Here is a 25,810-nt window from a genome sequence, read left to right as displayed (position 1 = left end):
TTTCTAAAGCAAAATTAAATCAGAGCAAACATTGCATTTACAAGTTGCATTGAAGTCAATAGGGGAAAAACACTCTTGACAAAAGACCACTTAGAGGTCAAGTTACGTGGAACTCCTGCAAGGTTAAGGTTGTGTGGGTCCTAGGACTAGACCACAACAGTCAGTTCAGTTTTACCTGGCCCGTGGCATCTGGATGCAGAGTTGTCCTGGCTGTCCCTGGTGCTGAGCGGGACTCGTGCTGGTGCTGGATTTTAACACTTACATGACAATGCTATAAACAAAAGGCAAAAAATTAGCAGGGGCAGGGTTGTTGATGTCGGATAAAGGCTGCACGATGAGCCCTATAGTTGCAGCGTCGAGTGTGGGGGGGCAGTTATTGGGCTGGCAACCAACAAGCCTTGGCAGCAATAAAGGTGCAGAAAAGCTTTGAGAACTTCACATGGTCTGGGGGAGTGACATAGTGGCCTGAAACTTCGGGGCAGGTGAGACTACAACTCCTAGAAGACACTGGACCACCTGGATCTGGACTATCCCATGGAGGGCCCGGTGCCCAGTGAATATCTGGATCTTGGGAGTGTTTTTACCTGCGGTTTGCAGGGGACTAGTGCCAAGGGAGACAAGGTGCTTCTGGCTTCCAGAGAGGTCCCTCTGATTGGGAGTGCTGAGTTTTGGCCAAGGATGAGGGTCCTTCACACAATTTCCAGTCTGTTGCCTCAGGGACAGAGTATCCCTCTTTTGCTTTGTTGCAGTGGGCAAAGCCCAGTTGTCGGTGACACAGGGCTCCTCTTGGTCCTTCTTTGAAGTTGGCCGATCTGAGGTTCTGGTGTCAGGGTTGTCCCTTAAATCCTGGATTTAGGGAAGTTAAGAGTGTGGATGCTAGTGGCCAATGGACAACTAGCTCCTACAGCTAATCCACATCCACATGGTCACCTTTTGCTACACAGAACCATCTATTCTACCACTGCTAAGACAGCAGAAATCAAAATTTAGTGCACAGACCTCGCTGCTCACCCTAGAGAGGTGGTCAGCGTGCTGGGGGTGTGCACTGTCCTGCATATCTGATTTCCAACCTGACCATGAGCAAATGAGCCTGGGCACGGGGAGGGCTGTTTTCTTCTTGGGTGAGATCACAGATGACTATCAGGGGCGGTGAAGCCTTTGAAGCTCACTGCCCTGAAGAGCCTATTCCCTAGTCCGGCTGAAGGGGTGGGAGGTGTGATTCCTTCCTACATCAGCATTTGTATCTGACTCCTGGGAGTGCCCACACTACCTGGCAGGAGGTCAGCACCCTGTATTGGCAGCAGCAGGCATGGGAGAAGTGCAGGCTGACTGGCCAAAGCACAAAGAGGTTGGGGGTCAACAGGTGGGTACCCTCTAGGGTACCACCTGGGTGCATGCCAGACATCCCTCAACACCATGTTTATGTCAGAGGAAAGAAGGCACGTTGTTTGACACCAAACTCGGCATACCTAGGCAGTAGTGTTATGGAGCTAGCAACCTAAGTCTGCCCGGGTATAAGTCCCATGTTATCCTATGGACCGGTCTGCACTTGTTCTGTACTTTAATGGAAAGAACACTACAGAAACATATGAGCTCGTGCTTACATGTCTGCACATTTAATATAATGCACCCTGCCTTCTGGGGTGCAGATGCCTTCCTTAGGGGTGTCTGATGTACATATAAGGTAGTGCATTGGACTGTTTCACTCATGGTGAGGGCACAGTCTAACTCGAGCAGTTTGCACTGCTCCTGCAGTCTGCAATGGCAGGCCTGGTTTGAGTAATTTGCATGGGTCACCCAGGGTGGCACAAACGTATGCTGCATCTCTGGGGACACCTTTACCACCTATGCCCTGTGATCCCTGGGTACCATTTACTAGGGACATATGAGGGGGTAAAGCCTTTGTCAATCAGAGAATTACCAAGTCGACAAATCAATTTAGGGAGACAGCACAAGCACTGAGGTCTGGCTAGCAGGCTCCAGTGCACTAACAGAATCATAACCATCAGAATTGAGGCAAAAAGCGGGGGTGGCCATAAACAAAGGGGCACTTTCCTACAGGAAGGAACACTGCTTTTGGGGGCCTGTGCATCCCCACAGCGGCCAAGCTGAGCTGAAGTCTGCAATGGCAGGCCTAGTGACACAAGCCCCTGTCCGGACAGTCAGCCTGCCCCACATTACAGTGGCCTGGCGGGGCTGGCAAAGATAGCAAGGCTCTGTTGGCTGAGTGACAGAGGGCTTAAAAAAAAACAGGGCATAGCTGAATCTTAGGCACTGGCCCATCATCCAATGCCCGACTGCCCACCTTCCCAATCCAACTCAGGTCCAGCGTGGTATTGCATGTGACAACACACACGCATGTGTGCGTACAAACACACAGATACACAAACACACACGGTTGAAATTTGTAGGATGGGACACATACACACACAAGGTTGAAGTTTGTAGGATGGCCCTTGAGTGTTCTCAGTCCCCTTTATTTATACCTTGTGGGCTGGTAGGGTTGCGTGCAGTCACAGCATAAGTTCAAGGGTCAAATCAGTGACCCGTGTGGCTCACTACAGGTGTCAACGTGGCTGAGAAAATTATACATAGAGACTCAGAGACTGCAATTTTTAGTGACATGTGAAAGTTTTATAATTTTGAATTATACCCGGTAAAATTGTAGCCCTGCATTTGAAGGGACCTAAATGTGATGCTTTCAGCATACTTGCCGCTGCTTTTCTGCACTCTTTGCCTGACTACGTCAAGGTGGTACTGCTTTTGTATGGACATTCATAATTGCCAAGTGACCCATGGCAAATGTTTCACTCTAAGTCAGTTGTGACCTTTTAACAGGCATCACTGCATTCTGAAACCTGAAAATCTGCTGTTAACACTAAGGCCCTCATTATGAGTTTGGTGGGCCAAGGACCCCCAAACCCATGGTGATGGTGAGATCAGAACACGTCAGGAGGTTCCACAGCCACATTACGACCCTGGCGGTCCGATTGCCAGAGGAACCCCTCCTCCGCCAGGAACATGGTTCCCGGCTGGATGGCGGCGGTCGAATTCGTGGTCAGCCATGGTGGCGCAGAGTCCCCTCCATGAAAAGGCTGGCGGAAAGCCAGTGCTGGGGGCCCCCCATGCCAGCACCCTTGGAATGTGCGATGTCTGCAATGCAGACAGTGCACATTCCGTGGGGGGGGGGTGCCACGGCATTGGCCTTGGTTCCCTTAAGGCAGCAGAAGTCAATGCCGTGGCACTGTTTCCACTGGTCTGACTGGTAGAAACGTTGTAATGCAATGCTTCTGCTGGTCAGCCTGTTGGAAACATCTTAATATGACTGGGGGGAGGCCGCCTGTATGACGACAGCCTCCTTCCCGTGGCTTTGGTGGTCGGGTCTTTCTGACCACCAAAGTCACAATGAGCCCTTAAGTATGGGCTCAAAAGTCCCAGCAGTAAAGTGCAGTTGAGCAAAAAACTGGGATTAGCTGAAAGTACCACACTTAACAATGCAGCTACGAATTTTGTTGGTATGTGCAAAGTCTAGTGTTATGCTTTCATCTCTATCCCATATGCATGCTAATAGCACTCTATTCAGAGGTCAGGAACCCTTCACTAAAGCTTGAATTCAATGTTTAAAGGCAGTTGACCTGCTATCAATACTGACTAGTTAGAAAAGGGGGGTGATGTATCAAAGGGTTTATCCATTCTATGTCTGTGGGTAATTGTGATAGTAAATATTAGCCAAAATTCTTATGAGACAGTCATTTCACCAATCAGTAAACACCATTAAAAGCTCAAATATGATTTCAATATTCAGAAATTCTCAGCAGCAGTGGTTCTTAACCTTTTGATTTCTGTGGATCCCCACTTAATCATTATTGGAACCGAAGGACCCTCGCTGAATCCTTATTGGAATCGGAGGACCCCAAAAGAGTCATTATTGGAAGCCGGAGACGTCACCTCAAGCAGTTTCGATGATTTGAAATGCCAAAAAATAAAAACATTAATCAAACAAATACACAAATCCCGAAATATTTTATTTAATTTACAAATATAACAATTTTTTTTATTTTATTTTAATGGGAAGTTTGGAGCTTTTCTAAAATCAGTGGATGCCACTCGTGGCCCATACTATAATCCGTTTGATGCCCTGCTTCCATGAATCAATGTGAGAATTCTAATTTAATTTATAACTTAATTTATAGCGTCTAATTCTAGATTATTTCACATTTACAGAATGTTTTAACATTTTGAATTTGACACTTTCTTCTTTATCTATATGCACTTTATTAATCTGTTTAGAATATTTAATTTTCTAAACTGTCATGGACCCCCTGAATAGGCGTTGCAGATCCCCAGTGGTCCTCTGTCCACAAGTTAGGAACCACTGCTCTACAGTTTATACAATTATTACATCGGACCCAAAACATGCTTCTAAACCATGTGTCTTTAATCCAAGCACACAAAACTAGATGAAACCATAACAAACAATATTTTAGGGTCATTGCTAAGCAACAAAACTCAAGCAGAGTAACTTTACACCACTCTTTTTTGCTGCTACCTTTATTAACAATGTTGCATTGAGCCATCTGTTTGCACTGATGAAGTCTGTTTCCCTTTTGATAAATTAATATAGGTTTAAATCTAAAACAGGATAGCCTAGATATAGTATCGTCTACCACACATTATAAGGACATTGCAAGTCACCACACTGTTTTGTGACCTGGACAAGAATATGGCTGAAAGTGGAGTTCCCTAATGAAAGTCTGTGTTGGAGGGAATCTCTTTTGACAAATGTGCTCTCACTAATATAATGACGGCACTCGCTCCAAAACAGCGTGCAGTGTGAGCCGCCACTTTGGTGCATCCCAGTTGGTATTCAGTTTAGTTTTTCAGAAATAACCCCCGAAAGTGGTGGGTTTTTTAAAAAGAAAAAAAGACAATAGCAGTGACAGGGCCATTGCTTGTTTTTCCTGCCCAGGCTGCCGGGCCTGTTTTGGCGAACCTGGGCAGGGGCAGTGTGCATCGGGAGGTTCCTAATGAAGAGGCTAGACATCCATTTGGTTGAGAGACAGTAATCATTTGGTGGACTGGTGTCATAAATGTTTTTGTGTTTGTTTATCTGCCACAGTGGAATATTAGTATTTCCTTTATTTTACAATTCTTATGAACCATTTCATTGTATTGAAAATGTGGACGCCTTCCATCTAGGGGAGCCCGTATGCATCCCATTGGTGGAGAGCAGGATACAAAGCTAAAGATCATTTTTAGGCCTTGCCTAAGGCAGCACATGCGCTGTATCTTCAGCGACAAACTATTAGCTTACACTGGGCTTGGAGCCCACCCATTGCTTTCACTGTTACTCTCATTTGCTTGCTTCTTATTCATTAGCAGTGTGGGCTTTCCTTCCTATTCTTGTGTTTGTTGCTCTCCTGGAGGGTGGATACATCAATGTGTCATTTCACTGCTCATTGTTTCACGCGTTACTTTTTTCTTTTTGTTTAAGCACTCCACAAGAGTGCATGTGTTATGTCTCTGTCTCCCCTTTCCCCACCCCACTCTTTTTTTCTCTCCCATCTGTGTGATCCCCTCACTCCTCCTGAATTACTTTATTGTCTGCGCTCTTTCTCCCTGCCAACTCCACATTGTCTTCTTTCACTTGTTTGATACCCCCACCCACAACCTGTTTTGCTTCCATCCTCACTAGCACCCTCATGTTGCTTCTGTCCTTTGCCCCTCTTTGTTGCTTTCACCCCCCACCTGTCCCCTACTGGTTTCGGTAACTATAAAGAAAAAAAAACAGCCACATCATTTTGTAGGTGTGTGCATGTATGGTGTGTGCACTACGAGATGAAGTCGCCAACCATGTTTAAAGTTATTTTTTTAATTCTTTAGCCATGCAGCACAGCATCAGAGATGCTATGTGTGCTAGATGGTTCAAACCATTTGCAAAGCCCGTAGGTCCCAAAGGCGAGACCTACTGACTTCGCTGATGCTTATTTTTGTCCCCCATGGTTTTACCGCCCCGTATATTTCCGTTCTCCAGATGCTGGTCCCTTCTATTTTTCTGTCAGCTTCACCTGAGATACAGTGCCTGTACACTGATTACTCAATGTTAATTGATTCATGTATTTAGCTGTGTTCTACACTTATTCAGGGCTCTTGTGCTGTTTGGGGCATGGGATTAGTGAGAAGTGGTGTTTGTCTCTTCTTCATTCTACGATTGTGACTAGCAGAAGTCATGGCTTTTAAAGCTTTTATATTTCCCAAGTGAATTAATGGTTCTGTTTGAGATCACAACAGGAGAGCATCAACCAGGCAGGAGACTCTGACAGGAGTGATGTGAATCCTCCAATCGTCCTCAGACCTCATACCTGCTCTCTTTTGACAATCACGGAGGGCAGGTAAGGGATCCGGGGGAGAAGGGAGTTAGAGATGGAGCAGCTGAAGAGCGAGATGCTTCAGAATTCCTGAGATTCAACCTCACTGGGATTATTTCTCTTGAGTCGACTCTTGCAGAAGGACACAAAAAGTCTGGCTATGCAGCAGAAACATCATTTAACTCTTTTCCATCCACTTAATGACAGTAAGAGAAACACACCAGATAGACAAATGCAATGGCATCACTTGTAGAGCAGTGATTATGACCGCCACGTTCTTTCAGCTGTACTACAACATTCAAAGAGGACTTTCTTATATGCCTAAAACGGGCACAGTTTGCCCACATTCCCAAAATGTCCTTGGAGGAGAAGGTCAAAAAGGCTTCAAAACCCATTTGAGCTACTGCTTAAATGTGCTTAGAAGTTATGCTCCCTCTCATTTTTATTCCTAAAACTCGCTCCAGCATTGGTGCACAAACATTCATCATATGGTATGTAGCACTATTTAAATAAGTTGTTCTTTATGTTTCACAGTGTGATTATACAACTGAATATTCACAACAAAAATATCAACCTACACTAATATTGATGTAAAAATATAAAAATCATAATGTTGACAACTCTTTAATTTTAATTAAAAAAACAAAAATCGTGAATCCAAAATACCGATCTACAAATATATCTACAATTACAAATATCTAAAGCAAAAATAAAGATTACAGTAATATTAACTTTTAAAACTAAAATTGAAAATAACAAAACTATTGAAAAACAAGAGTACAAGTATACAGTGAATACTTTTATAAATAACTGTATTTAATTAGAAAGTTACATAAAAAAAATTGCAATACCTTTAATAAATACATTTTACACACTTAAAATAAATGCACCTTGTAATTAATCTTTAAAATGTATCTACTTTAAATTATAATTAATGAAAAAATAATACAACTCCTGGATTAAAAATCAGCTTAATTACAAAACAACGTTTCTTTACAAATAACTTGTTTTTCAAAAGTTTAAAATAATTATATATAAATCTAAAAACAAAACAATTTTTAATACACTTAAATGTTTGGAAAATAAAACATAATTGCAGAGAGGGTCAGATTTACTATTCCAACTCCAAACACAACCTAACTGGGGAAAGCGTTGGAATCTGGAGGAGTCATATTTACTATTACCACTTCAAACATAGCAACACTGAAAAAAGTGTTGAAGTCTGAAGGGGGTCAGATTTACTTTTGCCAGTCCAAAGTAAGCAAGATTGGGAAAACCTTTGGACTCTAGGTTGGGGCATATATTATTTATTATTACCACTCCAAACTAAGCAACATTGGGAAAAACTGAACTTTAAGGCGGTTAGATTCACTATTCCCACTACAAATTAGTGTATATTAAAGGAAAAACAAAAGGAAAAAGTACATAATGAAATATAAAATTAAAAAAGGAAATTATGTCCATATTAACACCAAAAATAGCAAAATAATATTATTTAAATAAGAAAATATATATAAAGTAAATATAAATAAAATCTCAAATATAAAAATATACAACACATATAATCACTTTAGCACAATAATTTAATTCACAAAATGCAATTTATAATTTAAAGCAACTAATAATTTATTTTTCTATGTATAAAAAATGTAGACACAATATTCTTTTAAATAAAATCATTAGATTTTATTATATTGGCCACCCAAAACTTCATAAAACACATTACCGTAAACATGAAACAATACCAAATATATTTAAATATTAAATAAGATAGTACAGCATAATATTAAAAATGAATTAATTTTACATATTAAAACGTTTGAAAAAAACTCTCAACCCCAAAAAAGAAAACCCAATGTCCTAAAAAAATTAAACTTCAAAAACACATATTTAAAAAAAATATGCATAAAAAATAAATATTTTCCATAAATACATTCTTTAAAAAATACTTTACAATACTACCTTCCCAAAAGCCCTTAAAACCCATAATCCAAACAAACATTCCAATTGCAAATTTAACCAAGCTAAGACAATAATACAAAGATAAGAATAAAACCACTATAATAATACACTATAATATACTATAAACTATATTTAAACAACTGGAACAATAAAATACATTACACATTATGAACTAAAAAAAATCAACATTAGTAATGTAATATATATTTTATGCTTTGATATTATGGTTGAAAAAATAAAAACAATATATTTACCATAGATAATCAAGACTTCAATATTAAGGTACCATAGATATTATGACCTTGGGATTAGGTACGAAAGATATTCTGTCACTGCTCTTAAGGATCCAGACCCTTAGTGTATCAACCATGGAAGATGAAAGGCTAAGTTAGTTCCCTCACTGCACACTAATATCCTGCCGGCTGTGCTCTGGTATCAGCATTGAATGCTTTCATCACTGAGCCATGTTTCAAGCTTTGAGCCTGATTTAGAGTTGGGCATATGGGTTACTCCGTCACAAACGTGACAAATATCCTGCCTGCCATATTGCAAGTGCCATGGATATAATGCACTCATAATGAGGTGAATGGGATATCCTTCTTGTTTGTGACGGAGTAACTCATCCGCCGAACTTAAATCAGTAATCTCTGGTGCTGGAACATGGTGAGATAATCCCGGTCCTTTGACTTTATCACTGAGCTTCTCTGTGACTTGCAATATACTTATAATAATCAGTATGGGAGACGTAGGGCCCTATTACATGGGGCGTGCAGGGTTCCACCCTGCCGAGCACCCTTGAAATGTGCACCGTCTGCTGTGCAAACAGTGAGCATTTCAAGGGTGCTGGTGCCCTCTGTGTGCAGTAGCATTGCCGCTGGCTCTATTATGAGCTGGTGGCAATGCTGCTGCATCTTTAACACTGTATTGATGCCGGTCAGCCCAGTGGGAAAGTTGTAATTGGGCCAGCAGGGAGGTCTCCAGCAGCATGGCAACCTCCTCACCGGGAGCTTGGCAGACAGATGTTTCTGTCGATCAAACTTGTAATCAGCCCCTCAGGGCCACATTACAAGGCTGGCAGTCTTGGGACCACCTGCCTTGCAGTGGCTGTCAGACCACTGCACTCCAGGCGGTCCGACTGCCACATTACGACACCGGTGGTCCGACCGCCAGCCCGCCAGGAACACGTTTCCCAGCAGCATGATGGCTGTCAGAGTTGTGGTCAGCGTCCTGCGCTGATCATGAGTCGAGTTTCTGCCAGTCTTTCCATCGTGGGGCCCCCACCATGGAAAGGCTGGCAGAAACACAGTGCAGGGGCCCACAGGGGGGCCCCTGCAGTTCCCACGAACATGTCATGGGCAGTGCAGGGGCCCCCCGCCCAGCATTCTTGGAATGCGCACTGTCTGCGTTGCTGACAGTATGCATTCAAAGGGTGTCGGAGGCCCCCTTTGTGCGACGGCATTGGCCTTGGTTTCGTGTGGAGCCAAGGCCAATGCCACTTCACTGTTTCTGCTCGCTGACCAGCGGAAACCTCTAAACAAGTAGGTTTCAGCTAGTCAGCCCAGTGCAAACGTCATAATGGGCCAGGAGGGAGACTGCAGCTCCACGGTGGTCTCCCCCCTGCAAGCTTGGCAGTAAGCTTGTCCGACCACCAAACTTGTGATGAGCCCCTTAATCTCATATACCATATCACCTAGCAAGTACCACTTAACCAGAAAGCTGAAAGCAACTGCTGAATATTTACTTCTGTTAAACATGTACTTTAAAGTTCTAACATGAGCTGCTTTTCAAATAGTTGGGCACTGTTGTTCCATTCAATGCAGGAAGAGTTAATGATAAAATGTAAAGACAACATGGGCCTGGCCAGGCAGCCAATGGAGTTGATAGTGCACTTGGGACATACATTGCTGCACTTTGTTGCTTTAGGAGGCAAAAGCAGGAGGAAAGAGAAGGGCAGTGTCATATCTGATAAGATATGGCGCTGCTGCTGTCATCTCCAGCACTGGCGCACAAACATGCTGCCTAGCGCCATGTACACACCTTGGCACTGTAGTGCAAAGTTGTCTGCATGACGTTTAGCATAAGTTTTGTACTGGAAGGGTATCTTCCAGTGCAAATTGCTAAACTAAGGGCCTCATTTTGAGTTTGGCAGACGGGAAAGCCCGCCTGCCAAACTCCCAACAGGGTGGCTGCCGCCGTAGTGGCAACCACCCCACCAGACCTATTAGGTGTTTCCTGCTAGGCTGACAGGCTGAAACCTCAGTATCCACCCGTCAGCCTAGCAGGAAACAGGCGGCAGCATTGCCTCTGGCTTGAAATCGAGTCGGGGGCAATTCTGTCGCCTGCAGGGTGCACCAGCACCCTTGCAATGTTCATTGTCTGCAAGGGTGCTGGGCTAGGATGGGGCCAAGTGCCTCGGCAGTGCAGGGGTCTCCCCTGTGGCCCCCTACACCTGTTCTCTGCCAGCCTTTTCATGACAGAGCATGAAGTCGTAATCTTCAGGGCAGGTCTTAATGTGGTGGTCGGACTGCCACAGCAGCGGCAGTCCTGACCGCACCTGCCAAGCTGGCGGTCTCAAGACCACTAGCCTTGTAATGAGTAATGAGGCCTAAAATAGGGTAGTATTGTATAGCATAGTGCGCATTCCAACGGTGCTGGGCAGTGGGGGCCCTGCACTACCTTTTTACCAGCTTTTTCATGGTGGGGTCCGAGCCATGAAAAGGCTGGTGGAAATAGGGGTTGTGATCAACCAGCCAGTGCTGAATTCATGCGCCATGGCTGATTACAAGCCCGACCGCCATCATGCTGCCGGGAACCATGTTCTCCGGGGGTACAAAGGTCCTTTGACAGTCCGACCACCAAAGTCGAAATTCGGCGGTCAGACCGTCAAAGCTGAGTCGGTCCGACCGCCACCACGTGTCTTGCGGTCTGAAGACCGCCAGACTCGTAATGAGGCCCAAAGTCTTTGCAGTTTTGCAGGTGCTTGACATACTAATGTTAAAAAGCCTGAAAGTTTTCTTGGATTTGGAAACTTATATCATCAATGTATTTCCAATTTTGCAGAAATAATCAGGGATATCATCTGTCCCCTTAAAAAGAATATAAGAAAAGTGTTTTTTGTTGGGATAAACATGCGGAAAAGGACATCTAATACACTTAAAACAATGTTTACTCAAGCTCTAATTCTGTGTCATCCATACACCTCTAAGAAGTTCACTGTGAAGACAAATGCATCTGAAAGAGCTTTAGGGGCAGTTTTTTTAAATATAAAATAAAGATGATGATGGGCAAGAGCACCTTGTCCTCTATTTGTCTCATGTTTTGACAGACTGGACAGAATATTTCAGTTCATGAGATATGGTTTGTTTAAAATGGAGGCATTTTTTCATCAGCTCTAGAGAACCTTTAAATACTGAACTGATCATTGAAAATTGCAGTATCTATGAAATCTTCAATGCAGGACTAGTAGACAAGCTAGATAGGCATTTGTTCCACACAGTACCATTTCATTATCACCTATCCTCCTAGTTTAAAGAATTGGCTCATGCCTTATCTCATACCTTAGCTCAAACTACTTTGAGTTGTCACTTACTTCTGATCAAACAGTGATTCTGTTCTATTGTGTGATCAGAGTTACATCTTATCCTCTGATGTCAGTGCCTACTTAAACCATATGTAAGTAGGCCCTCACAAGTGATGGATGAATTGCAAAGCATTTGTTCCATTATGTTTCTTAGCATTCATTTCTACTTGATATTATTTTGGCCTTGATATTTGCTCCTTTGGAGACAGATTTCATCTGGATGTTTCTTCTGAAAGCCTTTCTTTGAGCCCTTCTTTCTGTCCTCCTCTCAGGGAGTGTTTGATCCCTTGTTTATCTACTTCTTCATAAACGATCATCTTCAATTAAGAAGAACTGATTGCTAAGGAAGTTTGTCCTCCCATTGTGGCTTTTAACACCTTATGGTGACCCTTTTAAGAAGACACTTGACATCTTTCGTGTTCCTATACTATTAAATCCAGGTTGGCATTGTGGATACTTGGAAGAGTCGCCTCACCCTTTTTTAGGCAATCAGGAAGGAAACTTGATAGACTTTCACAGCTCCCTGTCCTGTTTTTGACAATGGTGTAAAGGACCAAAAAAAGGTAACAAGATTCCTCATAGAAAAAGAATTGAAAGGAATCTGTTTAAAATGTAATTTAAGATAATGAATTTAAGACTCTGTCTGGCAGAACTTTCACTGGTCAAGAATTGTGTATTCTTCAGAAAGATGTTTCCAATCTATCAAGTTACTACTTAGACAGTGTTAACTTCAAAATTTATATCACTTATGAGGAAATTAAAGTTAATTATTTTGCAAGATACAAATAAAACCTAAACCTTCCTCACTGTTAATCTGATTGTGCACACGACTATTCAAGATTTTTAAGATATTAAAACCTCACTTTCATTGTGGGACAGAGAATTAGGTAGAGTTGAATTACAACAGTTAGCTGAAATTCTGGACATTACCATTTCCAGCAGCGAAACTAAATTCAAACCAAAATTGTTTTTCTTTGCAAATTTACCTAAAATGATGGAGTTGACTAACTTTAAAACTGTGACACAATGGAAACAAATGAACTGAAACACATTCATAAGTATAAGAATACGTATAAATGAAACTGTAAACAGTTTAAGAGTATTAGGAATTAAACCGATTATGAATTATATTGATTATAAAAAGGATGCAGTTTCTTTATTTGAATGGCAATACCTTGAAATAGTAGACAGAAATACAATGCAAACACAAGAGGAAAATTTACATACCCTATCAGAAAGGAAGAAAAAGATTATGGCCATTTAATACCTCTTAATACCTATCTTATATGTGATTTAAAAAAAAACACAAATATGGTGATTTTTCAGCATGCTGACCAATTATAATGGCTTAGAAACTGGTTTAATATGTATATTTTGTAGATAAGATTTAACTGAGACTGTTCCTGTATATACTAAAGTCCTTCTTATGATATCTTTACAATATTCCATGAGACAAAAATATTATTTTGTCTCCATGGATGCATGTAGCCTATGTAATTACATTATCATAACTGGGGAATCAAATCACTTGACCTTCTTCCGAGTAAATGACCTATACTTTTTTAAATATATTAAAAGATTTTTGAGAATGTATAGATTTCTTCTGGAGAATAAGTCTTGTTTTATATGAACATAGTATTCATTGTCAGTCGTAAGGAACTGCTATGAATTCCAAGATTGGTCCTTCAAATTCCATATCTTGGGCCACTTAAAAATACCTTTTCAAGAGATGGCAATATATACTGATTATTTTATTTTTATTTATCATGGCTCTGAGTATGGATTACTGTAATAGCAAAAGTAATTTAATAAAATTATTTCAATTGCTAAATGGCATTCAAGTACGTATTTGTATTTTTTGCTCTATGAATGATATATTCATTATTATGAATTCTCCAATTTGGAAAGCAAGCTTTTCAAAAAACAACATTGATAAAGCTTTTTAAATGCTTTTGTTATACTAACATAGAGCTAAATATTATTATTTTTTCCTGAATTTTTACCAGTGTGAACAATAATAGTGAAACAGAATGCAGAGAAGAATAAAAAATGAATTAATATGTTCGCAGAAATATGACATTACACAAGTATCGCAATAAAAGTTAAAAACAGATTTTAAACTTAAAAGGAATGATTTGTTAAAGGGCAATTAGGTGGGAGGGATGAGTCCGACACCGAAGAGTACTGGTGTCATCTCTGTGAGGCTTGGACAAAGCCTGTCCATGAAAGAGAAATTCCAGAACATTTCTGAGGCACCAGACTCTAGAGTGAGGGTTGTAGGAGACAGATGATCCCTGTGTAGTGTTGGGAAAACCCTAGGCCTCTTCTTGCTCCATTCTACCGTAGAAGTGTACCTCACAACGTCAGAAATATGCAAGTGGGGAAGCCTCTCCCTCTTTTGTGTCTTTGCCTTAGATCTCCACTGATAAGCAACTCACTATCCCAACCCCCATCTTCATGCTGACATTGTGAGACAGGGACTATGGATGGACTATATCTGGGAGGAATACACAAAAGCCAGAAACTGCATAAAACTGGTCCAAGGGTGGACCTGTGAAATATACAAATTCTGCCTACAATCCTAATATAAGTATTGGGCAGAAATTACAAGAAAGGGTGGCAAGATTTCTCTACAGTCAGACTCAGGGTCCAATGCAGTAGAGACCGAGAAAGTCTTTTGTGTTCCAGGGTTGGGTACCACTGAATGGCAACTCTCCTTTGTCAGGTTCATGAACAGGAACATAAAAATTCTGCAATCTTCCAGGAGGAACGTTGCCTTGAGGAAAGGAGCTGTCCGAAAGCTGAGGAGGGATGCTGAAGGTACCCTTGCACGAGGAAGACACCACCTAGAAAAGCACTCTGAGGAGCTGAAGCAGAAAGCACTGGAAGCTGCCTGTAGAAGCCCAGCAACTGATGCACTACTTGACTGTGTGTGATCTTGAGACTGTGGTTGCTCTGTATCATGCTCAGAAACAGATGCCCTGTGAGTGTTCAAAAAACACACAAAGGAATAGCACAGTTTTCACTCAAGAAAGACATAGCACCTGTGACTACACAGCACTTGGAAATCGCACAGTACTCTGCGGTCAATTCAGAAGTAAGCAAAGTGCAATTAAAGGCTTGGTGCTAGACCCAGATTGCCCACTGCAATGGACAACTGCTGCAAACTGAAATATGCTCTTCACTTTGTTTGGGTGTCCGATTTTTGTTTGGGTCCAAGGAAAATTCCCAAGTGTGGCTCACCTGATGCCAGCCGGATCCATTGGAGCACGACCTCCTCTCCCCTACTGCCTGTACCACCTGCTGGAGACTGCAGCAGTGTCAGCTGGGCTGGGACAAAGTCTGCATGATTCTGCTCATTGGGCCATGCGGACAAGACACCCCGTTGAGAAGGTGCAGCCCTTGCACCAGCCAGCAGCAGCAAAACTGGCATGCAGAGACTTAAAGAAACAAGACAAAGTGCACTGCAAAAATGGAACACTCTGGGGAGAACTTTTTATGTTCCATGCTATTTAATCACTATCCTTTAAAAGAGATGGATGGTTGAGCAGAGTAGAACCCCCATGAGGGCAAACGTTTATATTTGCACTTGATATAGTAGTAACTGTCCCATAGGAGCAAATTTAAGTCAGCGCCGACCGCTCCATTCCATATAAGAAGTTATCTTCTTAGAAGTACACCATAATATAGCCCTCTGGCAATAATGTTCAGATTGTATTGTCTGCTGAGATCAAAGCACTGGCTAGACATTGAATTATTAACTGAAATTATATGTTTTACGGAATTCTAAGTCTCTGCTCCGCAACACCTCCCTGACTAGACCTTGAACTGGTTGACTTAGCTACCCTGAGGGTTAACTGGGAAAGGCATGTACCTAGTGCTCAGTTTTGGGTTCAACAGTAAGGCAAACCCCCCCAGGATATCAGTGGTAAAAAGGTCTCCTTGATATACGTTGAGACTAGTAGCCTTCACGTCCTGGAGTATACAAAACACAAACTGTGTAGTCATGTATTTTTTAACTAGAGTCTCTCCTTCAAAGTCTTTGTTGTGAGACACTGGCTAATAATATTCAGGCCATTTAGTATTTGTGTATGTGCTAGAGTAGCCCACCCACATGTGCATAGATTGATGGATTAGGTGCTGCAGAGGTACAGCAGCTTGTACACAAACTTATAGGCTACCAATTAACTCTCAGGGCCAAGAAAACATGCATTATGATGCACTGACTGGTAACTCCAAGCATATACATGATAGGATAGACTACCAGCTGTCCCCGGCCACCTCGCACAAACTTTCCATATGTACTATAGGATAAGTGATTGATTATTGTATCAATTTTAAAGATCTGTATTGTGCTAGTAAACACCACCCAAGACCTTTTCAAGTCCCTGTACAATGGAAGAAGATACTTACAGCCAGTTCAAGCGTGGCATTTCTGTGCAAATGGTTTTTTGGGGTATTTCTTTGATGGAGTTGTTCAGCAAGACACTGCAGAGAAAGAAAATACTCAATTATAGACAAAGCAGAAAATTAGCAACCACGCTTGTCCAAAGATCCATTATGAACACTATGCAGACAACACTTTAAATGGACTTGTAGCCTTTCTAGATTACCATCTGTGCTCTGTAGCTGCTTGATGGGGAGTAACAAAACCACAAAAACAAAATATAAGAGCTTGACTTTTCAGTGACAAGATGACCAGTTCTGCTTTCTCAGCTCCTGGGGTTTGAGCAAAATAAGCCAAAACAGTTTACTTACTTTATGGAATAAACATTCAAGAAAATGGTAAACAAACTGGTAATTCTCAAGCACAATCAACTTTTGCATTGAAAAAACTTCTACATCTTTGCACTCCATTAATAAATACTCTTAATCCTTCAGACCTCCCTATAAGCATTGCTCCCTGTTCTCCGTGAGCAGTCAGTAGAGAGCAGGAGCTCTGTCCAGGTGTTATTTTTTTGACTAGTGTTATTGAAAGATAGTTTCCTGTTTTGTTGGGGTAGCACCTCATGCAAACAGTAGACAATATTTTTATTATGTTATCAAAATGGTTCCAAACGTCCTAGAAACGCAACAGACAGCCTTTCGCAACCCACCTACATTTAATTGGCACAAGAAGTTGCAACTTTTTAAATGTAATAACAGCAATTGTTTTTATGTCAAAACCTTGACGATGCACTTTGATAACAGACTGTGGCCAAGATATTGATCTGCCCATACAAGCTTCAAATGGTGAACCACACCGGAGCTGAACACTTTTCAGAGTGGGATGCTGACCTCTGGCACCCTTTCACTCAGATCACAAGCCTTCTGAAAAATCTTGGTGTTGATACCAATGATTATAGCAAAGTTGAGAAACCCTTTGTGCAGCAGAGGATGGGGTAAGGCATCATATCCATTTTTGGTTAAACAAGGTCCAGTGGTGCAAAAAACACAATAAAAGACAAAAGTGAGCAGGATAGGAATACCCTGGCAACTTTGGCCTTGTGGTGCAGTCCCAGAGGGACACCGCCTGGGGCCAAGAACTTTTTTTTTTTTTTTAATTGCTGCGAATTTGCTTTGGGTCCACGAATTCCCAGCAAAACTGAAGCCCCCTGGGGGGTGAGAAATATTTATATATTGGGGAGGGGGTATGCGTGGCACCCCTCGTCATACTCATTTTGGCACCAGGAATCCCACCCCCCACTGCCCAGCCACTTTCCAAAAGGTCGAGGGGTGCACGCGGGCCAAGCCCAGGCCAATTTCCAACCGGAGGACCCCATCCTCCGGGGCCCGTACAAGTATGCAAAAGGGAGCATGTATTAGCTACTCCTGCAGGCGGGAGCAATGTTGGATCCCGCTGGATGAGGGGAACTGGCTAGTGCCGCAGGGACTTGGGACTTCCCCCATGGCTTCCAACGATAGTGTGGTGGGTGCCCTGGGTGGACACCAGGACACCCACCCTTTGTTGTCCGAACCCTGGGAATGGGGTTCCCGGGGCTGTCATCGGCTCAAGGAGGGAGGTGAGTGCCCCCTCCCCTGTAAATATAGTGCTGGCTCTGGGATGGGGTCCTTGGGGCCAAAGTTGGCCTGGGGAGGGGGCCATGTGCGAGTGCATGAGTTATAGTTACCTTAGGGCATGAGTTATAGTTACTTGGACTATCTAACTATAACAGCTGAATATGAGAATATGAGCCTAACTATAACGTCTCTGTAACTTTTGTTTTTAAGTGAATACATTATACATACATATATATATATACCAGTTTTACGCAGCGAGAACACTGCTCAATGGCATTGAAGCACGAGCACCTGATTACATACATTCATACGTTACTGAAATTGAGTCACTGGTTTAAGGTGGTGCTTCTCAAGCAGCAATCAGAAGTCGTGTCAGGATGAAGATACAAGCAAACCTCAAATTAACCTGTGCTCAACCCTCTGATAGCTTGGCACACAATAGTCAGGCTTAACTTCGAGGCAATGTGTAAAGTATTTAGGAAGCACTTAAAGCAGTCATAAAGTGAAAACAAGACACAAGAAACATGCCACACCAACTTAGAAAAATATAGTAAAATATAATAAATTATTTGGGACCAAAATGATAAAAAATCCAATCACAGATATGCAATTTCTGAACAAAGAACCCAATATCCTGGTTGTGGAGCATTGCGAGATCCTGGGTCGAGGATGCGTTGTACAGTAGTGGTTCTGAGGAGCTGGGGACTGCAAAGCAGAGTCCTGCCTTGTGGTCAGGGTTGCTGTCAAAGAGGGCCTTGCGATGTGAAGGCCTGCATTGAGGATGTGTTGTGCATCGGCGTTTCCAAGGGGAAAGTGGGCTGTGATGTGAGGTCCAGCATCAGGTATGCATCTTGCTGTGGAGGCTCTGAAGTTTGGATGCTAGGAAATGGGTTGTGCTGCATTGGTGATGCCTACAGGACCACATCTGGGCTAACAGAGCACTTTAAGGCCCCCTTCTAAAGGTCCAGGACAGGGGAGGCATCACTTGGGGGTGAGGTCTCACAGCTGACAGAGTCGAGGCGCTGGGTTCAAGGTGGTTGTAGCCTTTTCTGTCCCTGAGACTCTGATCAGGAGGCCAGCCAACTTGACCTTGGAGTAACTCTGGTGGACCTCAGTTCAAGACCACCTCATCAGGTCAGGGATGGCCCATCCTGCCAACACCTATTCTCCTTTGACTTACTGTGTGGGAACAATACGCAAAGACCAACTGCCAGCTACACCTAGTCATATGACCCAAGATACAGACTGCAGGCACCAGATGGTTGGGACATGAAAATGCCCACATTCTAAAAGTTGAATTAGAACCCATCATTATCTCAGGCCATGCTTGCATTTCATTAGACATTACAATATCCAACTCCCAAAACCCAGATAGACTTTGGCATCTCTCAGATGATATAAAATTACCCAACCAGCAGAGAAGAAATTTGCTCTGCAATCATTAACTACTTCAAAGAGAATTTATCTCTGGGGATCTGTCCAGAAACTCTCTGGGAAGCCATGAAGGCAACAATCAGGGGCAGAATAATCAGTATTGTGACCAACAAAAACAAGACTGCCAACAAAAAACTTGAGAAACTAGAATCTAAAGAAAAACAACTTGAGTGTGTCCTAGTCTACAAACACTACACTGAAACAATCAACAAACTGAAAACCCTAAAAAAAACAATATAATAAACTAATAAGCAAGAGAGCTTGCATATGGCTGAACACCAACATAGCAAAAAAGCTATGCGAATTCAACAAAGCTGGGAAATTCTTAGCCAGCTACCTTAAGGTCTAAAGCCTGAACACCTTGATTATTGCAATCAAGAGCAAATCAGGGAAAACAGAAATTGAGACTAAAAACATAGACAGCTGCTTTGCATAATACTACAAAGAACGATACAATCCAGATTGGCATCTAGATATCTCATTATGCAAAAATTATCTCCAGAACTACAAACTCCCCTTAACTAAAAAAGTAGAGCAGACCGCTCTAAACAAGCCACTTGAAATACAAGAAATAGAGTAACCAAAACACTTAAAATAAAGAAAGCACCGGGGTTTGGAGGCTTCATAGGTTGTTTCTACAAAACCTTCCAGCCACATCTTGTGCTGCCCCTAAAATTCATCTTTGATTTTTATGCTTCTAAAGGTAAAATTGGTCGGAGCATCACAGAGGCTAAAATAACAGTTATCCACAAAGAAAGCAAAGACCCATTAGACACTTAAAAACTATAGGCCAATATTCCTACTTAATGCACATTGTAAAATCTATAAAAATATCCTAGTTACAAGATTGAAAAAATTGCTCCATTCACTTAATACATCCCTCCCAAACTGCCTTCATAAAGGGGAGTCTTGACTCTGATATAAGACTCTTTGCGCATGTCCTAGAAAAAGACCCTCTCCTCCACTCCCTGCAATGACTATGGCTTAGAACCCAAAAAAGGCTTTTGATAAGGTGTCTTGGCCCTTCCTAAGATCAGTCATCTGCAAATTCACCCAAGGACCATCCTTTGAACAAATGGTAGTCATAATATATGACAACCCATCGGAAACAGTCAGGGTAAAAGGCTCCCTTTCTGAGAGGTTCAAACTATCCCACAGCACAAGGAGAAGATGCCCTCTCTCCCGGTTACTCTTTCTCCTATTCATAGATCCCCTCCTAAATGAATTGCAACATCATTAAAAGCATCCCATTGGACTCCAGAACCTACAAGGTAGCACCATATGCCAACAATGTCATCATCTTCTTGGAAGATGCGGATGCAGCCATACCTGAAATCCAAACATGATTAATGCCTATGCCAAAGCCTCCAATTACACATTAAACAAAGATAAAACAGAGGTCTTCCCTCTAAACCCACTAAGCACTTCTCCTTGCTTTTCCCTCATTTCCACTGCTTTTTCCTTGATTTTCCCCTCATTGTTTTGTGTGCCTTCTTCTTGCTTTTCTCTCGTTTTCAATGCTTTCTCCTTGACTTTTCTGTCCATTTTTGTGTATCTTCTCGTTGCTTCCCCCCTCTTTTGTATGTGTTCTCTTTGCTTGTCCCTTGCCACCCCCACATTCTGCCCATTATTTCCCGCCTCCCGCCTAGCCCCTCCCAGCGCACCACCCTTCTCACAGTACCCACTTAATGGAGGCTGCAGCACACCCCAGTGAGCAGGTGCCAGGTTCAGCTCTCCCCCTGCTGCTACATTGCTCTTGCTTCTGTCTTCTCCTTGGATTCTCCCATTTTTTCAGTGCCTCCTCCTTGCTTTTCCCTTGTTCACACTACTCACTCCTTGCTCGCCCCCCAGTTTTTTGTGCGCATTCTCCTTGTTTTTTCCCAGTTTTTATGTGCCCTTTCCTTGCTTCTCTCATTTTCGCTGCTTTCTCCTTGCTGTTTTTCCTCATTCTTTTTATGCTTTCTCCTTGATTTTCTCTTGTTTTCACTGCTTTTTCCTTGCCTTTCCCCCTGTTTTTTGTGTTCCTTCTCCGCGCTTTCCTCTCATTTTCACTGCTTTCTCCTTGCTTTTTCCTTGCCGCTCCTTGCCACCCTTGCCACCCAATATTTACCACCTCCCAGGGCCCTTCCCTACTCCCAGGACCTACTTAAGGGAGGCTGCAGCACAACCCTATTGAGCAGGTCCAAGGCCCAGCTGTCCTCATGCTTCACGCTTGCTCGTGCCTTCTCCTTGCTTTCACAGTGCCTTGAGACCCTGACAGGTGATTTGCCACTTTTAGAAATCCTTGATTGATTGATTGATGCCACAGATTTTCTCAAAGATGAGCAAATGATCCTCCAGTCAGTATATGACTCGTTCATAGGAAGCCATGCGGAACCCACAATTTTTAACAGTTGGGACTGTGATGAACCAACGACTATGTTTGTGGGGTGATATCTGGATATTCTGAGGGGTCATGAAGCATTACTGTTGAGTCTCCCAAATTCCCCGTAATTCCTGACGTTTTTTCATTTCAACCCTCACGGCAGCCAAGGAGTATCTCAGTTTTTGGCATTCCCACACTATGTGGAAGATATTACTGTCCACTTCATGACACCCACTGCTGTAGAGTTAATGTGCAGCCATTTTACTTTGGTCAGGAATCTTTGAGTCAACCCCAAGGAATGTAGTAATAAAAAAAAAGGTACACCATTGCACGCAGTCAAAGGCTTTCTCAGCATCAAGGGAAACAAATATTTTTTTTGTCAATGTCATCTTGTACCTGCCAGATTGCATGAGCTGAGGACCACAGATGGAAGACTGATGATTGGTGCAGGATGAATCCAGTCTGGTTGCTGTGTATTAAAGATTGCAAAAGAACCTTCACAAGAATCTTAAAATCAACATTAAAGAGATCGCTTTTCAGTCATATGGATCTTTGCCAGGTTTAAGTATAACTGATATTCTCGCTCTGTTAGCTTCTCTGAGTGGGAGGTATCATCTTGGATCTCATTACACATTTTGCACAGTAAGAGACCATTCATTCCCTGATTATTTTATAGTACTCCACTGGATATCTGTCTACTCCTTGGGGTGTAGACATGGGGAGTTTGTTAATGACTTAACTTACATCTCCGAATATGTCCTCTGTCAGCCATTCAGCCATCACTGGGGACAGTTTAGGTAGGGTATGGTAGAGATGAACTCCCTTTCAGCCTGTTATGACCCTTAACTGTGTGTAGTGTTTTGTAGAACAAGCAGAACGCTTGCAAAATGTCTGTGCGGTGTATTGGCATCCCTCCTAAATTATTTCAAAAGGATGTAATTGTGAGAGAGGCTTCCTGTTACCTCAATTGAAAAGCCAGCAAATGCCTTGCCTTTTCACACCTTTCACAATGTTGTTGTAGAGTATAGCCCGTGAAGTTTAGATTTTTTTCCTCAGAAGATCTCTAAGTGTGTTTTGAGAGTGTGTGTTGTTGTAACTGGCAATGAGATGAGCTATTTGATGTTCCAGCAAGAGCTGAGTCAGTCTGGTGGATTAGCACCAAGGGTCCATCAAAGAGCGGCCATACATTAGATCATCTAGGATGCATCTGTCCCCTCAGCTGTGAAGCTCATAGCAGTTAGATTTATCTAGCACAGGGTCTATGATGAAGTTCCTGTTGCCTCCTAAGATTTCTTTGGTCCTGGGATAGGAAAGAAGAATACAGTACAATGCTCTGAAGAAATGACCCTTCTCTCCAATAGCAGCCTGTAAGGAGCCAAGAGCCAGAGTCAGATCTTGGTTACTCGCCATAATAAATATATAGTGTCCCCCTGGATCAGTCAATTTTTAGTGGCAGTCCCTTTCTTATCATTATGGCTTCCCCTTCCTTTCCGATAAGGGCTGGTGATCAATGCCTTTACCCCTTGTCTTGTTCCTCCACAGGCATGATACTCCCTGTCAACTCACTCCAGTTGAAGTTTTTCATTTTTCACTTGAGAGAGGTGAGTTTTTTGAATGAGGGTATATCGGGGTGATGTGAGTGAAAATACAGTATTTCTTTTCCATTTTATGTAGTGGGCGAGGCATTAACGTTAAGAGAGACCAACTTAAGGTCTCTGTCGCAGTGAAGCTTCCTGGAAATAAAGTGCAGGTGGTCTAATGCAACTGGAGCAATGGTGTCTTTGGTTGGTAGGTATTGGTGGGGTTGGTGCACTTTTGTATACATCAACTGATGTGTCGTGGGCTATGTGGGATGGATAGCTGAATTTGTAGTAGAGACTGTGGAGCGGCTTCTAATGCTGCACTAGTGTTCAGTGTTGTTGTTGAAGTGCAGCAGAGTGCAGGGTTAGGGGGGGATTAGACCAATGGGGTGGGAGTCTATCCGCTTTCTCTAGGTGAAGCAGCAGTACTCAAGGGAGTTTCCCAGTCATATGCCACAGCAGATCACGTGTATTGTGAGAAATACGAGAAAGGAAAGGTATGAAATGAGTTAGAGTGTCGGTTTATGGCCCATGGCCATGTTTTGATGAGAATTGTGAAGTAACAAGGTACTCCCTCATATTTTATCGCTGTCTGGCAGTGTCTAGCAGGTGCATTGTATGGGGTAATGCGTCCCTAACTTCTCATGACACAAGGACAAGTCACTCTGCGGGTCCAGCTTGAGTGCCTGTAGTCTTAGGTATTTATGAATTACATTTATATAGACTATCCTGCCTGCATCCAGTAATGTGGGAGTACAAATGACCCCACCTTATCAGTTACAGTCAAGAACCTGAATATAGTAAGGGCTAAAACAGCGTAGCAACTAGTCTTTCTTTAAAGGGGATAGTAATGTATCTCTTGCATAGGTGGGGATAGTAATGTATCATCGCTACCTCAATTCAGGAAGGACCTCAAGATCTGGCTCTTCGACTGAACCCTTAGGACACCACACAGCGCCTTGAGATCCTACGGGTGAGTACCGCGCTCTACAAATGGCTGATTGATTGATTGATTGATTGCAGGTGGAGGCCAGTCTTTATACTTGCTGTTTGGTATCAAAGCCCAGTTCTTGGTGGCTGCATCTAGTTGTACCATCTCCTGCTGTGAAGAAACATCAGTAGCATCAGTTGCCCCCAATCTGGGTGGTGAATTCTGGTCAGAGGGATGAGTTGTGTTCATGTCTTCCATGTGCAGCGTTTCATGGAAGTTCTTGAGGTGCCCTTACGTGTATTTTAACAGCATTCTCGCTGGATTTACCAGGCCAAAGCAACTGTCCATACATATTAATCAGGGCCTTGGAGAGAGGAAGCACTTCCTTTAATCATGGTCTCTTGAGGAAAATTCTGATTTACATTTATTTTATGTTCCTCTTGCAGGGAAGGTCCGTGATTTTTGGTCAGTTGGAGCACTTATCTTACTTGTTGGTGTCTCAGGAAACAGAGAACTACCTGGAGCAGAGTGTCTCTGCCTTTATTAAGTTGTCATCTGATTCTGTGCTGCCTTTGTAGCTCCAGCTGTTGATGGAACATCAGTTTGGTGAGGGACGGGATAAAGTGATGCACAAAGACCATTATACTGTTGCCTTACAGGTTCTCTGGGATGTCAGAGAAGTGCAAGTTATCTCTTCTGTTTCCATCTTCTAGTTCCATTATTTCTTCCCTCATGTACCAATGATCTTGTTCCCAGTCAATGGCCTTGGTTCACTCCTGTTCCATGATGTTCATTCTGTCTTCCGTTGTTGAGAGTTTGAGATCGAGAGCTCACTCCTCCTTGAGGTTACTTCATACAGCATTTTGGAAGTAGCATGGCCCTCGAAGTTCTGAGGGGGGCCAGTTCTTTAAGTCAAGTATCAAGTGCAGAGAGTCTTGCGCATCAGCATCCGAGTCCCGTTAAGGTTTTGACTCCTTTCCTATTACAGCCTCTGTAAAGAGGAGCTGACAGGGTGATTTTGACCTTAAGGAGGAGGGTTTGGCAGAATTTTAGCCATCAGTCATCTTCACCTCATTGCTGGCAACTTTTATGAACCAGTCAGTGGACGGTGGGAGACTATTTATTTATGGAGTCTGTGGCAGGCTCCCTCCTCTATGGTGCAGGCGAGAGTGTTGCCTCTGTGGGCTTACTGCCATGTAGCCACCATCTTCAGTACTGCCCAGTCTTCTTTGTATGGCTACGATCACCACCGGGTCCATGTTTCTTTTATTGCCCACCAGCACCCTATCCCCGGCCACCTGCAAGTCAGTTCTCATTCTCAGTTAGTTTTAAAAGAAAGGGATGTGCGCCACTTCCACCCCGATTGTCTGAAAGCAGAGCACTATGGTGACTATGCTCTAGACCTACCTCCTCAGGGGTGCGTGGGATCGGGTCTTTTGAGTTGTGTAAGAAAGGTGAGCTCTGATGCCAGCACCAAGCATAATTTTCCACTAAGTCTTTGCCTTACATGTTTGCACTTGGTGTCTGCTTGTGTATTCTGGTACCATCCTCTTCGTGTCTCTAAAAGGAGCTGTAGTGGTGGCCAGACAG

At 42.8% G+C, this 25,810-nt stretch overlaps 1 protein-coding gene across 1 annotated transcript in view; it reads right to left on the bottom strand.

The window, feature by feature from the left end:
- The window catches only part of LOC138261292 (relaxin receptor 1-like), a 682,359-nt gene that overhangs the window by 225,701 nt on the left and 430,848 nt on the right, over window positions 1-25,810 (bottom strand). Inside the window, exon 8 of the mRNA XM_069210109.1 lies at window positions 16,324-16,398. Coding sequence (XP_069066210.1) covers window positions 16,324-16,398 — 75 coding nt within the window. The remainder of the gene's footprint in view (window positions 1-16,323; window positions 16,399-25,810) is intronic.

The sequence above is a fragment of the Pleurodeles waltl genome, chromosome 2_1 (assembly GCF_031143425.1).
Source record: "Pleurodeles waltl isolate 20211129_DDA chromosome 2_1, aPleWal1.hap1.20221129, whole genome shotgun sequence".
Classification (NCBI taxonomy): domain Eukaryota; kingdom Metazoa; phylum Chordata; class Amphibia; order Caudata; family Salamandridae; genus Pleurodeles; species Pleurodeles waltl.
This window is presented reverse-complemented; position numbering and strand designations above follow the sequence as displayed.